The 24095-nt window shown below is 44.4% G+C and overlaps 2 protein-coding genes and 1 long non-coding RNA gene across 4 annotated transcripts in view; 2 read left to right on the plus strand and 1 right to left on the minus strand.

Annotated features, from left to right (window-relative positions):
- NRPC1 (nuclear RNA polymerase C1) overlaps positions 1-24095 on the minus strand; it is a 209708-nt gene that overhangs the window by 18337 nt on the left and 167276 nt on the right. The window lies entirely within an intron of this gene.
- On the plus strand, positions 8187-13596 carry LOC147893868 (uncharacterized; the record flags this gene model as incomplete). Its single annotated transcript, XR_015542206.1, has 3 exons — positions 8187-8291; positions 13025-13156; positions 13536-13596. It is a non-coding gene; the product is annotated as an uncharacterized LOC147893868 (long non-coding RNA).
- Positions 13906-15652, plus strand: LOC147893869 (uncharacterized). The gene is made up of 4 exons (XM_087385638.1): positions 13906-14194; positions 14302-14373; positions 14978-15099; positions 15182-15652. Exons 1-4 carry the CDS (start codon positions 13966-13968, stop codon positions 15650-15652), a joined length of 894 nt encoding a protein of 297 aa, XP_087241764.1. The 5' UTR covers positions 13906-13965.

The following is a 24095-nucleotide window of genomic DNA, read 5'->3' on the forward strand; positions in this document are numbered from 1 at the left end:
CTGTGCATATACCTGCTCACCTGAGAAACTGAAAACTGAATATCAGGTCCTGTATTGCAGAGATAAATGAGGCATCCAACATCCTGACTATAGAGTGTGACATCAATTGATTCACCCGCATCATGCATTGTAAGCTTCAGCTCTGGCTCCATGGGAGTGGACATAGGCTTGCAATCATGCATGTTGAATCTGACTAAGAGCTTTTGAACATACCTGGACTGAGACATAACAATGCCACGTTTCTCTTGAATAAAGTGGATCCCCAAAAAGAAATGTAACAAGCCCAAGTCTGACATATCAAATGTAGCTTTCAATTGGGCCTTGAAATCTGCAATTACTTCCTCATTTGATCCGGTGAGCAGTAGGTCATCTACATAAAGAATGATGACCAGAATATCCCCCCCATCCTTCTTGATATAGAGAGTGCTTTCAATTGGACTATTGTGCAGCGCCTTGCTGGTCAGAAAGGCATCAATTTTGGCATACCATGCACGTGGGCTTGTTTCAGCCCATATAAAGTTTTATTCAGCTTGCATACCTAAAGTGCATTTTCTGAAATTTGAAAGCCCGGAGGTTGTTTGACATAAACCTCTTCCAACAAGTCTCCATTAAGAAAAGCTATTTTCATGTCCAACTGATGAACATTCCATTCAAAATTTGCAGCCATGGCTATAACCGACCTAATGGTTGTCATCCTGGATGTAGGAGCAAAAGTCTCCTCATAATCTATGCCCTTTTTCTGAGCATATCCTTTTGCAACCAGCCTTGCCTTGTACCAATCAATCAACCCATCTGGTTTTCTTTTGACTTTGAAAACCCACCGTGTACCTATGGCATTCTTACCTGGTGGCAAATCCACAACATCCCAAGTTTGATTTTTATGAATGGACTGCAACTCATCGTGCATGGCATTCATCCAATGCACATTATCTCTTGCTTCTTCAAATGTCTCAGGCTCCTCCTCATCAAGAAGAGTACCTGCATAAGCTGATTCAACTGAATGAGCTCCCTCCATGTGCCTTACTGCACTACGAGTTTTGCCAGGCAATGGAGCTTCAAGCCTACTCTCCCTGAGAGTTTGAAGCAACCAATGCGGGACTGTTTTGGCTGCGTGTATCTCTTGAATTTCTTGCCTCACAACTTCATCCACACCCTGAGGTTGTACCAACTCAGCTGGGGGCTGAATCTGTACTTGTGGAGCTGGCAGAGGTTGCTCTAAAGTCTGATTTTCAGCGGGGGAACCAAATGCTATAGGAATCTGAAATTCAGCATTTGTATGTGCAGAATTTTCAGAGAATATGACATCTCTACTGACAAAAATCTTGCGTGTAGAGACGATAGCCTTTGCTTTGTGAACTATATCCCACAAAAATGCATTTTAGTGCCTTATCTGACAACTTGTATCTGAACTCCACAGGCACGTGGGCATATGCAACACAACCAAAAACTCTGAAGTGGTCCACTAAAGGCTTTCTCCCATGCCATGCCTCATACGGAGTAATTGTCTTCAAAGCCTTTGTAGGAGCCCGATTTAAAATATAGTTGGCACACATGAGGCCTTCCAGCCTTGCAGTAGTGGGAGTGCTAGCTGATAATGCAAGTTGGGATATTTTTTCATATAAATCAAGCTGAAAAAGACCCGATACAAAGTGCCAGACAATCTCAAAGCATATTCACTTTCTTTGTCTCTGACTGCGCACTTGTCATCATCAAAAACAACTTGAAATCCTCCTCGATTGAGTGAGGACACTGAAAGCAAATTCTTCTTTATACCTGGCACATAGAATACATCTAAAATTCTGAAATCTGTGCCATCAGTGGATGTGAGAATAATATCTCCAACTCCACATACTGAATGAGAAGAAGTATTTGCACATGCGACTTTCTTCTTGGTGGGTGAAGAATGCAAAGTTACAAACAGATTTTTCTTGGAAGTGATGTGCTTTGAAGCACCACTATCAAAATACCAAGTATGTAGTGTGTCATTAACACTGAGAGAGCATTCATCCCGTAACTGCAAGTCAACAAAGCATATGGGTCATCATCATTAGTGGATGTAGTATCTGAACTACCCACTGAAAAATCTGAAGTGCAAGTCAAAAAGGCATAGTGCTCTTCAACCAAGTTGGCTGCAACATCTCCTCCATCATGGCAATGTGGACCTGATGCATCTGATACAGCCATACCGGAATCCCTTTTCTTTTCCTTGGCTATGCGCTTCTTGCACTCTCCAATATAATGACCTGGCTTTTTGCAGTAATGACAGATGCCCTTCTTTTTCTGCTTGTTTGTATCACCCTGTGCCTTATGAGAAGGCTGTCCAGAATCAGCTTTATGCTGATGTGTGGGCTGATGGGCATGTGGCTTATGCTGCCCTTTACCCATGGGCTTGAACTTAGAGAGCATAGCATGCTCACCAGCCCGGGTTGCCATATTTTTACGTGTTTGTTCCTCCTGCAACAGAAGTCCTACCAACTCGTGAAAGGAGAGAGGATTGCTGCCCCCCCTCAATGACAAATTCAGTGAGGTATGGAAACCAAGATAGGACTCAAGAAGAGAGTTCAGAGTGGTGGAGATCATCTCTGAATCCGGAATGACTTCATCAATGTTCAGCAATTGTTCCCTGAGATCCTGAAGCTTCGTGAGGTGAGAATTCATGGAATCTCCCTCCTCCATATGTGTATGGGAAAGTTCTCGCTTCAGAAAGGAAACTCTGGCATCGTTTCTTGCTGCAAACATACTCTCCAGTATTACCCAAGCTGCCATAGATGTCTTGCATGACCGAATATGAGGTATAATGAACCTCTTGACAGAAAGAGAAATTACTGAAAGAGCTTGTGCATCTCTAGAGTCCCATCTTTTCTGCTCTGCTGTGGGAGGATTACCAAAGTTCGAGCGAACATGGCTATTGATTTCCACCTTTCAATGCAAATATTTATGTTGCAAAAGTGTCATTTGACTTTGAATAAAATATGTTCTTACATAGAAATAAAACGACACCCTTATAATTTGGAAAATGAAAGAATTATTTCTTAGCATTAAAAAAAAAAGAAAGGTAGCAATGTCCTCAATAGAGCAATTCAATCCATGATATATTCAATACTTTCTTAAAGATAGGAAACTGGAAACCTTTAAGCATCTGATTTAAGCATCTAACTAATACTACAAGCATAAATTTCTAACAAGTCTAACAGCATCGGCCAAATAACATTAATTAAGTAGCATTATCCAAAACAGCTTGAGCATACAATATGCTTCCATAAGTTCCCAAAGATAATCCAAAGCTTCCCCAAATACATTCCGGAGCCGCTTGAGAGCTTAATATACTTGTATATGTCCCAAATTGACACAATAGATATGCCAATTGTACAAAATGGTTTTTCAAAGATAAACCCAATCTCAAAAATCAACCAAGCATGTGGCAAACAATTGCTTGGTTTCCTTAACAACTACAAAGGTAAGCTTATGCAAAATAGTCCCAAAGTTCAACCAAGTGGATGTGACACACTTGGCTGGTTTTTGCGAGAACTAAGAGCTTGAAACAATTCAACTTTTGTAAGAGCTGCCTGGTGCATAGACTGATGCACTTTGTCACTCAATCGCAAAACACCAATGAAGACAAAGTACATGTGTTTGCATGGAATATACATCCCTTTCTTTGCATCTCGTTGAATGAAGTTCTTGCAAGAACACCGTGGAAACTCTGATATTGTCAATAGAATTTTCTGTTTGCACATGGAACAGATGCATTTCATTAGGACAGATAATTTTCTCTTGCACCACTTCTGCAATCAAACATTGAGCTTTTTGAATCCTGTCTTGAAACTCCTTACTTAGCTTGGATCTCCATCTCACTATCCTGTTATCCCTTCTACTGGCCCGATCGTGACTCAATGGTGTTGTAGTCCTCTGCAAGTTAGGTCCTTGCACATGAAAACTCTCATCCTCCTCAAGCACAAAACCTGCCTCCTTCAATTGATCCTTTTCATGTTGCTTTATGGAAGTCCGGACGGTCACCTTCCACACCCCTGGGGAGTGGCCAGGCACACCAAGTATAGACTGATCAACACACCACGTATGGGCAACAGAGGTATTGCAAAACCACACAAACTGTTCTTTGATACCATTAGGATGTTGTCTTCTACCCTTGAAGCAAGGTGCAGGTACACCCTTAGTTGCACTTCGACCCAATGTATTTATGAGTGCTCCACAACGAGACTTAGATTCAGAAATGAATCCAAAGCATGTCACCACACTTCTTGGCTCTGTTCTTCTGATAGCCCAATTTGTGTCATGCACAACACTCTCCTTGCAGCTAATCTCATCTCCATTTACAATTCTAGTGGGAGGTCTCCTCCCTCCCATTGGTTGGTTAGCAGAGACATAAATATACTCTGGCCTATGACTGTCATGTTCCTTAATTGTAGTTGGAGTGGCAGAACCTCTTCTCCTTCTAATTTGAGTTTGCTCCATTGTGGGCCTTTTCATTTTAGGTGTGTGAAGGCCAGCCTCTTCCATAACACCGTGGGCAACATCAACAAGTCTCTTTGTTGACACATTGCCAGAAACCCAAATCAAAATCCTCTCCCTCAGCTTCTCCAATGCAGGTCCTGTTCCCAAGTGTTTGTCTTCCATGTAAGCTTTGTAGTGTGCACTTTGAAGCACAGACATTGCCAAATCTGTTGCGGTGGCCTCATATAAGCTTATGTATTTAGCATACCCATGAGCAGCCCTCATGCTAGAGTGCTTGGTCTCAGCTAAATTCACAGAGGGCACAAATCCAATGTCCTTATGTTGTTGCATGAATGAACCTCCCCACTGGGAAACCCGCACATCCCACCATGCCAACCATGTCTCAAGGGCAGACAACTCATCCTCCTTAACATGAGTAGGTGTCCAACATTCCTTTATTGCCTCCTTACAAATTCTTGCACTACTATCTGATGTTGCTCTTCTCCAATTCCTACACAGATGCTTATGCTCTTCCTGAAATGGACCCCTGATGCATCTTCTAGTATGCTCTACATGCTCATCCCCAGTGAAAACCACATGTTCTCTCTTTACCTTCCATGACATTGTCTGGTCCACCATTATATACTGTTCTAACTCCAAGCCAATTCGCTCCAGCACCATCTGTCATGAACCCTCTGAATTCAAGCAAAGGGAATCCATTCTTCAACATTTGCTCATTCATAAGGTTGCCAGAACTTTACTTGTGCACCAGCATCTTCAAGCTTAAATTCACATAATGCAATGGTGAGAAGCTCCCTGATGAAAGGGTCATACACATGGGCACCCATGGTGGACCATCCTTTCACCCGATGAACATGGTCAAAGTGCAACCATTGAAAACCCAAGTTACCACTTGGCCTCATCCTATTCACCAAGTCAAGCCCAGAACCTAGACCAATAGTTGACATCTTAAAGACATGAGGTTGCTGATTAGCTGATAGTTGTCCTGGGAAAAGGACACTTTGCAAAAAAGGGTATCTACATTGACGTTTCAACTCCAACAGTGAATCCAAGCCACAATCGAATCATTCTGATCCATGTCTAGATGATTGCACAGCTCTTTGAAGCCTCCTCCTTTGTGACAATGGTGTTATTGTGTCAAGAACTTCATGGAAGCCAGCTTCATCCATCTCCTCTATGGCTTCCTCTTTGCCACCAAGCATCTTTCCATAACAATATCTTTGGCAACATCCACCTCGATATTTTTGCAAGATAGTGCAGGGTTCTTTCTAGCACGGTCAGATACCATTTCATCCACTTTTCTCCATTTACCTTGACTACTTACCTCACCAATTGGATGCTCATGTACTCCCACATGAATGGCACATCTTGTAGTATGTTCACGATCATGTGGAATGCAGTAGTATATATAAGCTTTACATTGTGAAACACAGATAGGAATCTGACAACAATGAATGCAAAGCAAGGAACCACATTCCCTTTCAACTGGACCCACAGGACATATTTTTCTTAGTTTTCCCCTCCATTGTGTCTCATTGTAGAGACCAGTCCGTTCCATATATGGACAATCCAAATTGCAACACCTCAAGTGGCCTGTACACCTACTTATTCTAACCATCCCGTTGAATGACTCTTGCGAGCTAGTAGAGTACAATGTCCAAGCATGACCATCATTCTTTTGGTCCATTCCAAACATAGCAGACCCTTCAAGACAAGGTGGGAGCTCAAACAAAACATAACCATTATAGTTTTGAGGCAACTCTGATACTTGCTCTATAGTCTGAGCAGAGGCAAAGGCAACATGCAAAGCACTACTAAGTGGAAGCTGTCTGAGCAAGGTCATCACACTTACAGTCTCCTTACATATCAAAACAGGTGCATGCCTTTGCTCTGTGACGATAGAAAAACACATTCCGACTTTGCTTCTATCTTGAACCCAAGCTCTCCTGCTTCAAGCTCAATGGGTCGATGAATGACACCAACATCCTCTAGTCTAATCTCCTCTTGGAGAAGAATGTTGTTGTTTTGCAATTGAAAGAAATCTCTCAGCTCCAAAAGAGAAACCTCACAAATACTTGTGTCATATCTGATATCCAAAGTTTGAGCTCCATGCTTGATCACAAGGAAAGATGGCATAGTTAGATACGAGTATGGATAGCAAGCGAAAAGCAATCCAAGTGGTCTAAGAGCTAGGATGACTGGCAGGAAGGAGATTCAACTGAGTGTCAAAGAAGGAGACACGAATGACTAGCTAGAAGGAGATTCAGCTGAGTATCCATGAAGGAGACCCAAATGACGCGAAAGAAGGAGACTCAGCTGAGTATCCAAGAAGGAGTTTCAACAGAGTATCCAAATCAATGACGCAGTAGAGTATCCAAGGTTTGGTGGCCGCCATCCAATAAATCTTTGAACAGGACACCACATAGCCGCCATCCAATAAATCGTTGAACAGGACATCTTATCATTACATGGGATGTGCAAAGATCACATATAAATGCTCACAAGGAGACATTACCCTAAATGACGGCAAGTCTTTGATGCTCACAAGGTGGCAGTAGCCTAAATGACGGCAAGTGAGGTGTCAACAAATTCAGCCATTCAAAACTAACCAGATAGTGCTAGTTCCCTAAACCCAATCCCATCATCTTTGGACACCTCTCTCCCCTCCTACACCTCCTTCCCCTCCTCCTAACCATCACCTACCTCCACCTCCTCCACCTCCTTCGCCATCGCGCATCCTTGGCTGTGTATCGCGCATCCTTGGCTAGGACCCATTACATTACATGCGCTCGCTCCCCGCGCAATGTAAGGTGCACACCTCTCTCCACACCCACGTGGCGCCAAACCTTGCAACTTGGCCACGACCACGCGAGGCGTCGCTCCAATACTGACTCTAAAGTGAAGGCTCACTGCAATTGGGTTGGCTTCCTCCAATCCAACGATGGAATACTCTAGCCCAATAGTCCACCGCCGGGAGTGAGTGGTCCTCTAAGTGGGGCAGTGGGACTCCCATGTAGAATGAAACTTCAAGATTTGAATTTATCTCAAAGATTTGTCTTGCAAATTTTAGTAAATCTTTTCATATTTTAATTAAATTTTGGCCTTATGCGGAAAGTCTCCAATAAAAACGTAAAACTCAACCTTTGAAGTTTGAACTCAACCTTCGGGGTCTAGACTCTCGACTGTCGAGCCAGGATAACAGGAGGAAAGGAGTCAGGATTTTCGGCATTCGCCCGACTCTCCACTCATGATATTCGTGACGCGATGCCATAACTTCGGTAAGTTAAGGCTATAGAATCTGCGGTCTGCATCCTTCCATTTGGAAATCCCTTATTGTATCTCAACGACGATAACATCAAAATTCACAGTTTGTGTGGCTACAAACATGCAGGCTTGCAATCAACTCCGTCTGCATGTGAAGCGGGGGCAGAGAAATAGGGAGACCTCGTGCTTCTCATCAGGTTAACGAGCTTCTCAGCAGGTCTATTGTTGTTCTCCTCGCATTTCAGCCTCGTCCTCTTCATCATCTTCATCATCGTCTTCTTCTTGGTGTTCAGTAATAAGCCGCAATTTCAGTCCTTTCAACTTTCCAGGTGCTCCGAAATGCTCTCACAGTCGCCAAGCCTGTCGGCCTCTTGCTACTATTCTGAACTCAAGATGTAGGCAATAGAGGGCTAGCGCCCTGCTGCTCCTGCAATAGAAGTCTCTGACTCCTGACTCCTCCAAGTGTGCATTTGGGAAGCATCAAGTTGACAAGCTACTCAGACGAGCTATTCAGAGAAGATTCTTTAGAGAAGCTTCAGGTCGACGAGCTTCAGGTACGCTTCTCATTCTTGAACTCTCGAATGTTGGAATGCTGGAATGCAAAAACGTTTCAAAAAATTTCTAGACAAATTTCTTGAGCAAACATTCTAACTCGCAAGCTATGCCTTTGTTGCGACCTGCATTTCTATTATCACGTTGTAAGCCTTGCGTTGATCGTTTTGGCTCTTAGCTGTGGCAGCTCGCTTTGATTGCTGGCTGCCTCTCTTTGGCAACTCGCTCGATTGCTCTCTGCCTTCTCTAGCTATACCGTCTCTTCATTTGCCGTGCATCCCCATTCCCCTCACCATCAGCGGCCTTCAATTCCTAATCTTGAAGCAAGGAGGCTGTGAGAGCCCCTTGATTTTAGGCAAACATGACTCCCAGGAGGCCGCGATATCGCGGCCTCCTAGGAGTCATGTTTGGCCCAAATCAAGGGGCTACCAAAGGCCTAAAGCGCTTCTCCCTTCCTTTATCCTTTGAGGCTTTGAGGTTACCTTGATTTGAGGCAAACATGGCTCCCAGGAGGCCGCGATATCGCGGCCTCCTAGGAGTCATGTTTGGCCCAAATCAAGGGGCTACGAAAGGCCTAAAGCGTCTCCCCTTCCTTCATCCTTTGATGCTTTGAGATGGTCTGACCATGGAATTCTTCAGAGAGTTTTGGGACGTCATGGGCTAGGAGTTGATCAACATGGCAGCGGTGGGATGCAGTCTCCTTCTCAAAAGACACAAATTCAGGGTTCATCAAGCTCTTTTCGAAATGTGGCAAAGCAGAATCAAAGTGGGGCTGCTCATGAGGGCCCCATGAAATGGGGCAAAGCATGCTCCCAAGCGGCTGCTCTTGAACAGTGGGCTGCTCTTGAGAGCCCCTCTTGAGAGTCCCAGAGGGCTGCTCTTGAGAGCCCCATGAAATGGGGCAAAGCATGCTCCCAAGGGGCTGCTCTTGAACAGTGGGCTGCTCTTGAGAGCTCCTCTTGAGAGTCCCAGAGGGCTGCTCTTGAGAGCCCATGAAATGGGGCAAAGCATGCTCCCAGGGGACCATGATATCGCGGCCCCCTGGGAGCATGCTTTGCTCCATTTCATGGGGCTCTCAAGAGCATCCCAGCAGCCCATAAAATGGGGCAAAGCATGCTCTTGAAAGCCCCATGGGCTGCTCATGAGAGCCCCATGAAATGGGGCAAAGCATGCTGGGAGGATGCTTTGCCCCATTTCATGGGGCTCTCATGAGCAGCCTGGCAGCCCATGAAATGGGGCAAAGTATGCTCCCAGGGGGCCGCGATACCATGGCGCCTGGCATGTCTTCTAACTCCTACTTTGAGATTGAGTCTAGCTATTGGTCCCTAGTTTGGACTTTAAGTTTGCATTTTGTATTTCTGAGTTTAGTCTATTATAGTACTCAGCAAAGGGTTTTAGTGAGCCCTTTGCCTCAGCCCATAGTGGCTTGTATCAGCATGTGGAGCAATGGAGTGGATAATCAGGGGAGTGAATGAGCAAATAAGAGCTAGAATGAGGGAGCATAGAGCAAAGTAGCGAAATAGTAGAGCAGGTGAGCAGTTGAGCAGATGAGAGCTAGAAGTGGGGGGCATAGAGCAAAGTAGCCCAATGGCATTCTCCATGTTTGGGGCCACAATATCGCGGCCCCCTTGGAGCATGCTTTGCCCCATTTCATGGGGCTCTCATGAGCAGCCCAGCAGCCCATGAAATGGGGCAAAGCATGCTCCCAAGGGACCACGATATCGCGGCCCCCTGGGAGCATGCTTTGCCCCATTTCATGGGGCTCTCAAGAGCATCCCAGCAGCCCATAAGATGGGGCAAAGCATGCTCTTGAAAGCCCCATGGGCTGCTCATGAGAGCCCCATGAAATGGGGCAAAGCATGCTCCCAGGGGGCCGCGATATCGTGGCCCCCTGGGAGCATGCTTTGCCCCATTTCATGGTAGGGGTGAAATGCCACTCGAACCTAGAGCTAGCTGGTTCTCCCCGAAATGCGGGGCTCTCATGAGCAGCCCAGCAGCCCATGAAATGGGGCAAAGCATGCTCCCAGGGGTCTGCGATATCGCGGCTTCCTGGGAGCATGCTTTGCCCCATTTCATGGGGCTCTCAAGAGCAGGCATGCTCCCAGGGGTCCGCGATATCGTGGCTTCCTGGGAGCATGCTTTGCCCCATTTCATGGGGCTCTCAAGAGCAAGGCCTGCTCTTGAGAGCCCCATGAAATGGGGCAAAGCATGCTCCCAGGAAGCCGCGATATCGCGGACCCCTGGGAGCATGCTTTGCCCCATTTCATGGGGCTCTCATGAGCAGCCCAGCAGCCCATGAAATGGGGCTCTCAAGTTGATAGCTGAAATCCCAACATTAAAAAAAAAAAAAAAAATCCCAACATATTTAATACCATGATTACTGAGATAGAGCAAATCGATTCACAGAAAGAGATATTGCCATTGGAGAGCTAGTGAAGTAGAAAGTCCTAAATAGGATACGGTAAGCGACCCCATACTGATTTATGGCTTTCTACAGAAGCGGCCCCATACTGATCTATGGGAGACAAAACCTTGAAAGAAAGGAAGTAGGAAGAGGTAACTAGGAGTTGTGAAACCGGAGCCACAAAGACCACGCACATGGCAGAGATTGACCAGATCTCGGCTCTATTCAATTGGGACCGTCAAATTCTAGATGTGGCCCATTAGATGCAGAGATTGCAAAGGCCACAACCCCCACCACAGTGAGAGACGACCCCGCCAAAGACAAATAGGAGATGTCTTCATATCCCATCGAAGGACTGCCTTGGCACCAGGATCATCGTTGATCACATCTCCTACTTTCTCTAATTTCTGAGCTTTGAGTTCTAGTTCTTGAGTTTCTTAGTATAGCACTTAGCAAGGCCTATAGCGCCTTGCATCAGGCCATAGTGGAATGAATGAGATACTACTTTGATTGCACCTTGTCTCATAGTCCCCTAAGGCCTCTCTCTCTCTCTCTCTCTCTCTCTCTCTCTCAAAAACACACACACACGCGCACAGACCCATGGGCTGCAAGTTGCAATCTCTCTCTCTCTCCTTTTGGGCAAGGCTGCAAGTTGATGCAATCTCCAATTTGCAGATTGGACCTTGAGGTTTACTTGTTAATTGCAGCCAATAAGAAGGCAAGGACAACTACAGATTTTTAAGGTAGATTACCTGTCCCCCACAGGTTTGGTGAAGATCTGGAGAAGCACACCCTGGTTTCATCTTAGTACATTATAGCTACAACTAGTTATATGTTAGTAAACATTTACTAGTCTATTAACTAGTCTGAGCTGTGTATATGTTAGTTGTATGTTTGTATATTTCTTAGATGTAAGTATATTCTAGTGGTTATGTATATGTTAGTGGACTATAACTAGTATATTAACTAGTTATACTTACATATGTAGTTATGATATATGAGACTAGTGTTAGATGTCACAATACTAACAAATCCACAATGACAAAATAGTGACTAGTCAGTAGTCTACTTACTTTACTCACATATAGTTAGTATACTTACGAATTAACATGGATGTTACTATGAGATGTTACTTGTATACCCGTGTTATAATACTATGTGACTAACATAACCGAGCTTCGTGTGTGCAGATGGAAACAGGAGAAAGTGTGAGCCCTACCAAGACGAGAGGGAGGGGCAAAGAGAAATCCCGGACACCTCCTTAAAAAAAAGGGGGAAAGAGGACCAGAAAGGTTCAAGAGGAACTCGAGGCGGGAGATCAAGGTGGGGATAAATCAGAGATGGATGTTCCTGCTAGCACAGAAGACACGACTACTGATGTGCATGATGCAGATGTTGTGGATGATGAGATGGACTCAGTGGTGGAAAATATTTCCTTGGATCTTGTTAGTGGGGGTGATGTTATTTCAAGATGCAGGATTCTCAGTTCAAATGAGTGTCCTAGGTTGCCCTTGTGTAGACTTCTTACATATGCCACGGTTAGGGGTTTGAAAAGTGATGTGGCTGCACTTAAGAGTGCTTTCCAGTATGAGGGATATCTCCCTGAGAAGGGTGCATTTATAGTTTCTATTTGCATTGGGAGTGGAGAGGAGACAGAGGTTACATCAGAGATCAGGCAGACTTGGTCACCGATGTGGCGAGAAGTTGAAAAAGTATTCGAGAAGGAACTTGCATTAAATCCTGATTTGCTATACCTATCTAACAAGATGTTCTATGTGTGGGAAGGAAACCATAGAACCATGGCTTGGATGGCTGTGATTGACGAATCATATAGAGAGCCAAAGCACGGCATATTAGGGTGATGTGCACCTTGATTGACCCACGAAAGACAACTGAAATTTCTCTTTTGGCAAGTTTGCAGCGCATGAACTCGTAAGATTTGTTTAATAGTACTGTTTTTTCTAGTCTGCATTCAATTTTGGGTAGAAGAACTCATAAATTTTTTCTTTGTAGATTGAATGAGCATGTTGTGATCAAGCCTAGCTTGAGGGATGTACTCATAAATGCCAACAACATTTGTGAGTGTGATGCTCAAGCTTTCATGAACTCCTTGTCCTCACAAGAGCGCAAGGCAATTAACAATGCCAGAACCAAGGAGGTTAAGGGGAATGCTGGTTGGTACCCTTTGAGCAAAGGGTATTTGGCACAGCTTGTATTCCAGGTGATACTAATATTTCTATCCACCCTAAGATCTTATTGTTATGAAAAGCCTCATTGATTGTCTATCAATGCTAAAAGGTGCATTTTGGTTGCTTTCATTATGTCTTGCAGGTTGAATTTAACACTGATGTCAAGAGAGCTCTAGAGAGGATCAAATCTGTAGTTCAAGTGGAGGAGAGAGCAACGGCAGAGAAGAAGGAGATAGATGCAGTGCAAAGAAAAATATCCGATCGGATGGGACAGGTAACTTCACTCTTGGTTTATGGCTCAAGTACATTGGTCAATTTAAAAAGTTCCTGAAAGCATGCCCAGTAATGTTTTGTAGGTGCTCAATTGTCTTGAACCCCAACTAGGGGATGTTTGGAAAGCCAAGCTATTTTCTTTGAACTTTGATGCGGCAGAGAAGGTTATCACTCTTGAAAAGATAAAATTCAGTACCGGAATATGTATAACATATGGAGGCTAGCACAATCATGCAGAATATGTATCACATGCCTCCTTCAGATATTCCGTACCGAGCGTAAGCCAATTAAGTCTTCTTTTTTTGTGCTATTGTTTCGGCAATCATAATATTACTTCTTGTGTTTTGTTATTCCAATGCGATGGCATATTGCTATTACAGGTGGCTGGCCCGAGAAATTTTCTTGGAGAAAATTGAAACTCATGCCATTGGTGTGCTTGAGGGGCTTAAAAGCATTGGGCGGTTGTTTGCCCTACCTTCTGAGTACGGTCTTGGTCAGTATTTTGACGACATCAAATTGGAGGGAAGAAAGTGTATGTTTATCTCTTTGAAAATTAGAGAGTGTAGTAAACTCAGTGGTGTTGGGAAGGGGAAGGTAGCTACCAAGCTGACAGAACTGGATTAGGCAGCTCACCGAGTCGTCTTTAGATGAACACTTTGTCGATTCTTCCAACATGTATTCTTTTCCATTCATTGTTTGGCTCATAATTCTAACCACTGTTACCATTGGGAATGGCTCAAATATCTCACATGTTTGAAGAATGAGGGGAAGATCGATGAGCTTCCGAGACATTGCAAGGGTTGGACAGAGATGGCCAATCCAACTACCTGTATGTATCCTAAGTCCATGCATGGACACTCACAGTGGGAGCTTGTCAATTGCCCTTGGTGGTTAGATTTTTCAGGTGGTAATGTGCTTACACGAGAGCTTGATTTGTACAAGCAATATTCTACAACAAAAAAGACCATAGAAATAAGCAAGGATCAGGATAATCCAAGAAGAACAACACGAAAAATAGAGAAGAAAGACTGCAAGGAAGGTTGGTTTATTTGGTGTGTTTGAAACATGCTACACGCGGGTAGGGTCAGTCAAAGTAGTTGTAAATCAAAAGTATTTTGAGCTCGTTTGCCCTTTTTTTCTTGACAGACAAGGATGTGGAGAGGACACCATCTCCACCGCCTACGGAGCCTTCTATTGATGTTGGTGATGGGATAGATGGTATTATTTCAATTTCATCAATCTTTGAGTTTTTTTATTTGAAGTGCATAAGACTTGGGATGAGCTTCTTGCATATGTTCAGCAATGGATTGTTTTTGTTAACAGGAAAAAAGATAGTGAAAGTTGTCACTCCATTTATCTTCTGTCCACCACTATCGCTAGAACATGCTATGCGTTGTGGAGGGTTGGCTACGTATGGATGCTCTGTGGGAGACTACATTTTGATGGGCCAGGACTTTGCATGTGCTAGAAAAAATGATATGTATGCTAAGATCCATGAGTTCTTTTTGTCCGCACGTGACCCTTCTATGGAATACAAGAAAAAGGGGAGAAAAGTTAAATGGGCAGCAGATTTTATTTTCCTAGACTTTCCCACAGGACAGAACTTGGGTGTTAGTAATCCATTACCTTCTTGGAATATTCTTTCTGAGGACCATGTGCAGTATTGTTTGGCCACAGCTGCAGCCACCATAGGACACAATGGATGGCTTGCCATGCTTTGTCCCATTGCAGGTGGTGTGAGATGTTAGTAGGATTCTTGATATGTATATGTGCATTTGTTAAGCTTTCTACTATGATTTGAACTAATGCAACGAATTTCCAGGCCCTTACTTGACATGGATGGAGAGGTATGTCAAAGTCGAAGACCTTCAGATAGCAAGAAGAGTGATGGTGTTGGACAAGAATGAGTACGGCTTCATTAAACAATCAGGAGAGGACATGCCGGTATATGCTTCATCTACTTTTTTGAAAGCCTTTCGCAATTGGAAAAGTGAACAATGAAGCTGATTTAAGTATTTTTATGTAGATTCGTGCTTCCATGCTATCATTTGCATGTCGCAATGGAGCCTCCACACCCATTTTCAAGACCGAGAGCCGTTCTCTGTTTGATATGCATGGGGTGCGAGTGAGCGATGACATGTGGACCCACTACATGCCTCAGACAGAGCGGACTCGTGGTGCCTCATCTTCCAGCTCGCAGCTTGAGGGTGCTTGGGGTGCTCTCGAGCGCTCCTTAGGATTTGTCTCTATGATTTTGGCTTTGCTATGTGTGCCAAGAGGTCTAGTTCTAGAGATGGGATGTGATACAGACCCTCTCATGAGGCCATGCCAGGCTAGTGGAAGATGTTATTCATTTGATGTGGATACAATCATGGTGGATACATATGTGCTGCCACTAGTGCAAGCATCCCTAGCAAAGAGGCCTCATAGTAATGACAAGGATATGGGGGAGGATGAATATTCTTCAAATCCCACTTATAATCCCTTTGATGACTAGTGAGACACTTTGCTTTCCTATTGTCATGCTTTACATTGGCTAGTGGCACACTTTTTATATTTTGTGCTTGAAAATTACATTTTCAAAGAAGATTGTCATCCTTGAAGTTAGACCTTTGATTTTCGTTGGCATGTGGAATGGTTGACTTATCTTCGTTATCTTGCTACTCTGTGGTCAATGTTATGCAGTTCCAACTTACTCTCTATTAATTTTGCCCTTGTAGTGCTTTGCCTACATATGCTGAAGGAATGGCTAGAGCCATGGCGAAGGACAAGCGGTTTGATCAACTTGGAACACAATGTTCACGCATTTGTAGCCTTTTTGTAGATGATGAGTGTGAAGATAGTGGTTGAAGCGTTTTGTGAATCTTTGTGCCTTTTGGAGTATTGAGTATATTGTAGGTCCCAAAGCCATATTAGCATTGCATAATGTAAAATGACATGGATTGAATGAAAGAATGGATTTATATTGTATTAAAAGCTACTCTTCATTTTGCGTTAAAGAGTATGTTGCTGTCTTGGACTCCATTGGAAAACCCGCACTATAGAACACCATGGAGTTATAAACCCCAAATGCATATTGAGCCATTTGAGTGCATGGAAATAACCACTTGTCATGCTATGTGGTATCATTGACATTTCTTGCTGGAATCATGTCCAACTCTCAATAAAATAAACTTCAAGAATGCAATCTGTTTCCATATGATCAATGCGTTAAAAGAATGAAATTGAACCATGGTTTTAAACAAAGCAAAATTCCATTTTCATGCTTCCCTCATACAATTCGCTCATCAAACCATAAGTCAAAATTCCTACAACTAGTGGGTCAAGGCCATTGAGGCCATAGGAGGTGATATGATAGATATAGTAGGAAATAACAAATAGAAGGTCAAAAAGGGACTTGTGATATTAATCTCTCAACTCCCTTAATGTGTCCTATGTCCCATAACATTGGGTGGAAGCACTGTTAGGTAGCCTAGCCTTTGCACTAAATAGCATCTTTAACTTAGCACCTCATGAGGTGCTAACACGTGCTAAATATCATGACAAACTTAGCACTCTTCACGTACCATTGTTCATAGTCCCACGTCATGACTCCTCCTCTCCTTTTTCGTCACAAGCATCGCTCGAATGCGGTCGCTCGATGTTTTGACTTACCCTGTTGTGGGAGCTCCTGGAGCGGCTGCTCCAATTACCTGTGATGTATTTGTACCTCTACCCCTGTCTCCAGCTAGAGTGACAGGTATAGGCCTTGTATCTGGTCTTTCTTCATCTCCATTGACATAATCCCAAAGATTTCTACCAACTAAGATATTGCGAACCATGAAACTCCACAAGGAGTAGTTGGTGCCATCCAACTTATCCTCTTGTGTGAGAACCCCGAACACCTCATTTGAGTTGTTATGTGCCATTTTTGCCAGATAAACTCAGAAATACAGCAAACTGAACAAGTAGAATCCCTTCCTGGGATGTAAGATGCACAAGTAAATTCTGCAAAGAAAAATATGCCCACAGTGACAAATACTGTCACAGCCTGTCAAAGGCTCAAAATGCACCACAATGCTCTGCTCAATGCCCAAAAATCTGCAAATAGAATCTGCAAAAGGTGGCAAAAGTCTGCAATTTGACTCGTACTGAGTCCAAAACTGACTGCAAACTTTCAAAATGCTCTTTCACCTGCAAAATTGCAACCCAAATGCAAAAGCCCCAATTTCTTGTGGAAAATTGCATACAAAAGAGGGCAAATGGTCTGAAAGCCCCAAATGTTGCACAAATTGCACTTTGCCTGCAAAAGCCCCAAATTTCACTGCAAAATTGCAGTGTGATTGCAAAAGCCCCAAATTTTTGCAATTCTCTGCAACAAATGCAAAGTTTGTCCCCAAATACGGAATGCCTCAAATTCTTGCAAGATCTTAGCCAAACAATGGCTCTCTGCGCAAATGTCTATCACGAAACACCTTCCAGAGTCCATCTGCAAAGAAAAAATCTGCAAAAAGTACAGTCTCCTCAGATTACGGAACTGATAGTACAGAACTGTCATTAGGAAATCCATACAATGTACGGACTGTGTACATCGACTTGTACGGAGCTCTTTGTATGGATGTACGGATTCTTGTACGGAACAGTCGACGCAGATCTGTACGGCGGCTGTACGAAACACGTACGACGGTTGTACGAAACAGGTACGGCGGATGTACGACGGCTGTACGAAACGGGTACAACTGTACGAAACAGTCCGTACGAGTTGTACTGACAGCATCGCAAAGAGCAGGTACTGATGACGACGAGCTGTACGGGCTGGCGCAGATGGTACGGATAGCAGGTGTATGGCGGAACTGTACGACAGTACGACGACGAGCTGGCACAGATGTACGGACGACGGGAGCTCCATGAGCTTGTACGGCTGTACGGACCTGACGGTGTTGTACCGCAACTCGAGAGACGAAGCGTGGGCTGCTGTACGGAATCAGTCCGTACAGCTTGTACGGACGGAAGCTACAAGTAGGGAGCTTGGAGCAAGAAGGTCTTGCGGGCAGGGAGCAGGGAGCAGGGAGCAGGGAGCAGGGTCTTGCTACTCTGATACCAAATGTTAGAAATCAAGAGAGTGAGAGAGCAAGAAGCAAGAGAGTTGAACGTAGTGTTTGCAATAGAAGAAGTAAGTGTTACAAGAAGTTAGATGGTTTTGTCTAAGTGACAAAACCTTATCCTTCACTAACCATAGTTAGTGAACTAACTGTGGTTAGGGGGAAAAACCTCTAAATGAGGAAAAAGTGCCCCTAACCTACTTATTACATTACATTGGTCACTGCTGAATTATAATAATAATTCTAACACAACATACATTAGTACTCAACAAGGTCCCTAGCACGCCCTTTGCTCCAGCCCATTGAGGCTTGTATGAGTCTTATTTTTATGCACGTTGTCCCATAAGCCCGCTAGGCCTCCCGAAGACATCTCTCTCTCTCTCTCTCTCTCTCTATCTCTCTCTTCGTACAACCCATCAACAGCAGCGCGTATCCCGTCCATACCCCTCCGTACAGCCCGTCAGCCCCGTTCGCAGCCCTCCACCATCAGCCCTTTGCCTCTTACCTCGGCTAGCAACAAACACACTAACCCTAACCTCAAGTTGGGCTAAAACCCCAACCCAACCCGGGGGTTAGGTTAAGCTAGGAGCTTCAATAAATAGCCAATTATGGATCGGCCTGTCCACTCCTTGAAGTCCCCCTCAACTCCTTCAAATGGAGGACTCGGTACTCTACAATTGCAGCCACGACACCCTCTCCATATGCATGGAATTACCAACAAGAAGGCTGGATGATGATGAGTAGGATGATGACGACTCCAAGCCAGCTTCTATTATGCACTATAAAGGTCATGCAATCCTTACACTGAAGTCAAAAGATATGCGGATCAAGCTTCTTTGACAATCTTACAAGTTAAAGGGTACCAAATTATGGATGGCAGAGGAGCTTACACAAGCTCAACTCAAGAATAAGGCAACTAAATTAGCTGAAGTCAAGGCTGCCAGAAAGGATGGAAAATGGGCAGTTTACCGTGAAGGCGTAGCGCTAATTAGAGAGTTTAAATCAAAACCAAAAGACTCAGTCTTAAACTGATGTATGGCTGTTTACTCTTTCAGACTACTATGTAGGTACTCTAAATAATGAGGGTTGTGTTTGCACTCCTTGGGAGCTGCCATGTGCCCTCCCTAAAGCAGATGCACTAGAGGGTTTCTTGCTGTCCCATAGACCTTTTGGTCTCCAATGGACGTTAATATACTCTCTCTCTCTCTCTCTCTCTCTCGCCTAGCAGCAGCCCGTCACCCAATAGGTTGTCGTTCGTCATCCAACAGGTTGTTGCCCAACAGACCACTCGTTTTGAAGGCCGTCGCCAGCAGCAAGGCAGCAGCAAAGCTTCATATTCCTCCATCGCAGCCCTCCCTTTGCCCCCCCCCCTCTACATGTTTGCAAAAATGCCTTCCCCTTACGCAAAAAAATATCTACAGCAAAAGAGAATGGTGAGCATGATAGACCCACAAGAGTATATTTATTACTTACAGCACGAAATCCGCAAGCTCAAGCTCATACTTGCACTTCTAGAGAGGAAAACAAATGCTTGGGAAGAACAAGGAAAACAGGAAATCATTCATGAAGTATTGCAGATACACAACACAGCAACACCCACACCACAGATGGTGACTAAACTCCAAGACTTGGTTACAACTCAACTCCAATCAGTGAAACAGGAAATTACAGCAACATTGGACACTAAAGTCAACACATCGGATGTCTATGAAGAAATACAAGAACAGAAAAAGAGGGTGGCTAATGCACGACTCATACGCATAGGGGGCCTACCTAAGGGCTGGTTTGAAGGAAGTCAAAAGGAAAAGCTGGAAAATGTCATGGAAAGAATCCCACAAATAGAGTGGAAAGCTGAATATGTAATAGCTGTCTTATAGGAGGGGATACAAGCCAAAGTATGCTTCCAGAACAAGATGAAAAGAAGCAAGATTCTCAAGAAAACCAGTAAGTTAAAAGGTAACTAAAATATGGATAGCGGAGGAGCTCACTCCGTGGAAAAGCAATCAAAGATTTCAAATCCAAATCTAAAGATACTCAGTCTTAAACTGATGTAATGCAAGCCAATCATCTTTTGTAGTAGACTGTAGTTAACCTATAGTAACTTTGTGAGTGCTATACACAGTCTCAAAAGAGTCTGAGTCTATAACTAATGTGTGGGTGTTTATCTTTTTGGTGTGTGTTTTGTCCCATAGGCCCGTGAGGCCTCCAGAGGACGTTAATATATCTTTCTTTCTTTCTCTCTGAGCTTGATGAGATGAGAGCATCATGGATTAGCAGTGAAAGTCTCCGCCACGATGCTGCCAAACGAGAGGCACACACTCCACATGCGGCACGGAGAGTGACCAGAGCATGCACAATCGAGGTCCGGTCTATTTCAGTCCTTAGAGGAGACCGCCAAAGATGAGGCATCACCCTTGACATAGCCCATTGGATACAGAGATCGAGGAGACCACGCCCTCTGTCGCATCGAGAGACAGCTCGACAGATACTAATATGAGATCTCCTCACATCCCATCAAAGAGCCACCAGGGTACTTGGATATATGGAACCTAGGCGTGCACTAGGAGCGTTAGCTCTGAGCACCTGATACTATTTTGCTATTTTGCTACTCTACTATTTTGCTCACTAATTTAGCACTTTAGCTTTTAGCAAGGGCCTTAGTGAGCCCTTTGCTTCAGCCCATAGCGGCTTGTATGAGTTACTTTTGGTCTGTACTTTGTCCCAAAGGCCCGCGAGGCCTTCTGTAAATGTTAATACATCTCTCTCTCTCTCTCTCTCTCTCTCACATACACACACACACACACTCTTTTTTCCAAAAAGAGGTAAAAACCCACCAATAGGTACAAAGAAAAAATTTACAAGTAAAGCCTCAGAGAAAAACTCATGAGGCAGCCCAGTAAAAAGTTACATATCCACTGGAGGAGAATCAAACAAAAGATCCTCCAATTTCATGATTTTTGCTTTGTAAAAAGTGACGCAGTGGAGTAACTGCACCATCAGTAAAAACTAGCTGTTTTTTGCCCTTGTGGCAGCGGAACTTTTAAATGACAGGGTCAAAAACCTGTTGTAACCAAGGATGAAAAGAATCCAGAAAAAAAGGAACATCTGCATCCTGAACAGAAATAGACTCTGGCACGACCATCACAGGCGAAGGAGCTGGATCAACATCAATACCATCTGAAGAAGGAGCTGCACTAGATAAATCACGACTCATTGTTTCAGCTTCACTCCGAATATCAACCTGAGATAAAACATGTACAGCATCCTGTATAATCCCCTCTTCAAGAGGAACATCCATATCCTGAGGAGAAGGAGGCTGTTGGTGCTCAACAAGAGACTGAGCCTGAGCTTCTTTAGCCACATAGAGATTGGCCTGTGATTTATCTACCTTCCTCCAATAATGCTTCAGAGCAGTTAATGAAGGCTTATCCACTAAAGCCATAGCAGAGACCGGAGGAGGAGGGGGAGTAATCTTGACTGCTGAGGAAGGAGCAGGAGAAGTGGTCTTAGAAGCAGAAGGGCAAGCACGTGCAAAATGACCAACCTGGCGGCACCGATAATAGGCTGTAGGAAAAGAGGCAAAATGCAATTGAATGCACATCGGATGGGCAAAACCCAGATCAAGATCCAAAGTAGAAGGCACTGGCTGCATCATATCCCATAGAACACAATTATGAATATCCCGAGTGGCCTGCAAAAACTCCTGTCTCGGAACATGAAGAGGCCTCCCCAAGAGCGCTGCAAGGGTGGAAAGATGCTCAAGAAGAGGAACAGACAGCGCTTTGAGGGTGATCCTTACCGGGCAATGAGTCAAAATAGAAGCTACCGGATCAAAAAGAGGATCCCAGGGCATGACATAAGCAAAGAAACCTGCCCCAAAAACCCCAGCACAACTAACAAGGCCTCCGTTGAAGAACAATGGGCATAATAAAACCCTTTGCCCATAAGGACAAAGAAGGAAAGGAGATCCAAACCCACGGCATCTTCAACCCAATGACAAAGGTGAGCTGCATAAAGAACCTTGCCCATAAAGTAGAGACAGATCCCAAGCTGCTGAGCCTGTCAAAGACCATAGATCACAAGGGCAGAATCTAAAGAACAACCAAAGGAGAACCTGAAGAAGGAACTTTTGTAATGGAGGCAGCACACATCTGGTGAAGACGTTCCAACTGGAGAGGAGAGGAAGGTCCATCTGCAACATCCAGCTTTGCCGATTTGAAAGAGCCCAAAGGAAGCAAAACACCTCTCTTCCGCCGAATGAAAACACGTGTGGGAGCAGAGGTAGAAAGAGGAGCTAAAGCAGAGAACACAAACGAGGCATCTGCCGAAGCAACAGGAAAAGGGGAAGAAGAGGCATCAAGGAAAGAGCAAGACGGAGAGGGCTGCTCTAGAAGAGGTACGGACTGCACAAAAGGAGCAGAATCGGGCTGTATAGACAGACTATGCAGAGGGGCTGTACGAAAATCAGAGGCGACATGAGGCTGGGACTTTACGGACGTCCGTATAGTCTGTACAGAATGCAGAGAGGGTACGGCCGAGTGCAGGAAAGGCATGGATGAAGACGGGCAGGGTACAGATGCGGGCTGGAAAGGTACGGCTGCAGGCTGCAAAGGTACGGGGATGTACAGAGCAGGAACAGAGGATAACGCAGCAGGCACGGGAGGCTGTGAGCAGGAAAGCGAGGTAGGTTGGGGCTGTACGGGCGAGGGGGAGGCTCCATTGCTCTCCATTGCTCCTCAATCTAGAAACTCTCTTTCCCACACACACACACACACACTTTTTTTTAATAGTGAAAATTGAGTTACTTTTATGACATCCATTTCAATCTTTTGCGCCACCACTTTGCCGTGCGATTCATGCGCCAAAGCTGATTGAGCTTGTGAGAAACCCATGGTGGGGGTAAAAGGACCTTATATAATTAAGAGACTTTAATATGTGACAGCTGTAAAGGTTTCAAGAATGACCCTGGAGAAGTAATAATCCAGTCATGAAGACGTTCTTGAAGCTCCAATGGTGGAATGGGCTGAAAAGGATGAAGCATAGTTGTAACTTTCTGCCAAGTAGATCTGTAATGCATACCAAGGTCATTTTGCAGCAGCCACTAAAAAAGAAAGAGGAAACCCCTCATCTTGAATGGCATCTGCCACTGAATCGATGCCTTTAGACACACACACACACACACACACACCTGCATCGAGGATTGCCATTGGACAGATGTGGGTCTTATCACATCATCTGAGGATCGAGGTAGGGAGAGCCCCAGGCACACCTAGAGAGTGGTAGATCTGCAGATTGTGCTCACTGGAGGTGGAGCGACGTGCCATGATCAAAGATGACATCTATCCCATCTCTTGGCATTTTAAGATTTTTCAATTTTTACGTTTGTGTGTTTTGAGTGCCACTTTTAAGTTTCTTAGTATAACACACAGCAAGGGCCTTAGCGAGCCCTTTGCCTCAACCCATAGTGGCTTGTAAGAGTTACTTTTCTAATTGTAACTTGTCTCATAGGCCCGCGAGACCTCCCGAAGACATAAACACACGTACATGCAGATGGTTTGAGAGCCTGGGGCTTCACATAGACAGCTTATCTCCCTTCCATTATAGCATTAAGGCCCCCTCAATCCCGCTCACATATCATGAGGTGAACCAGGCATAGTTACCAGGAAACGGCATTCCGACATCCAAAACGTGTGGAACGCCGTTCCAGGAAGCAAGCACGAACCGGAACGGCCCCTCCTCCCCCCAAAATAAAGGCTCTTAGAAAGTTTCAAATGGGTATTTTAAAGCTTATAAGCAAAGTTTAAAGCTGTAAAATGTTAGTTTCTTCATTTTCTAGCATAGTTTTATGTCATATGATGA

The sequence above is a fragment of the Dipteris shenzhenensis genome, chromosome 15 (genome assembly GCF_047967505.1).
Source record: "Dipteris shenzhenensis isolate YYH24624 ecotype China chromosome 15, Dip_SZ_1.0, whole genome shotgun sequence".
Classification (NCBI taxonomy): Eukaryota; Viridiplantae; Streptophyta; class Polypodiopsida; order Gleicheniales; family Dipteridaceae; genus Dipteris; species Dipteris shenzhenensis.

What these genes read in the sequence shown, in the direction of transcription:
- LOC147893869 (XM_087385638.1), top strand. Translation starts at nt 13,966, where the DNA reads ATGGCCAATCCAACTACCTGTATGTATCCTAAGTCCATGCATGGACAC. An exon ending in GAAGAAAGACTGCAAGGAAG is followed by an intron (nt 14,195 to 14,301) that starts GTTGGTTTATTT and finishes TTTTCTTGACAG; the next exon opens with ACAAGGATGTGGAGAGGACA. An exon ending in AATCAGGAGAGGACATGCCG is followed by an intron (nt 15,100 to 15,181) that starts GTATATGCTTCA and finishes ATTTTTATGTAG; the next exon opens with ATTCGTGCTTCCATGCTATC.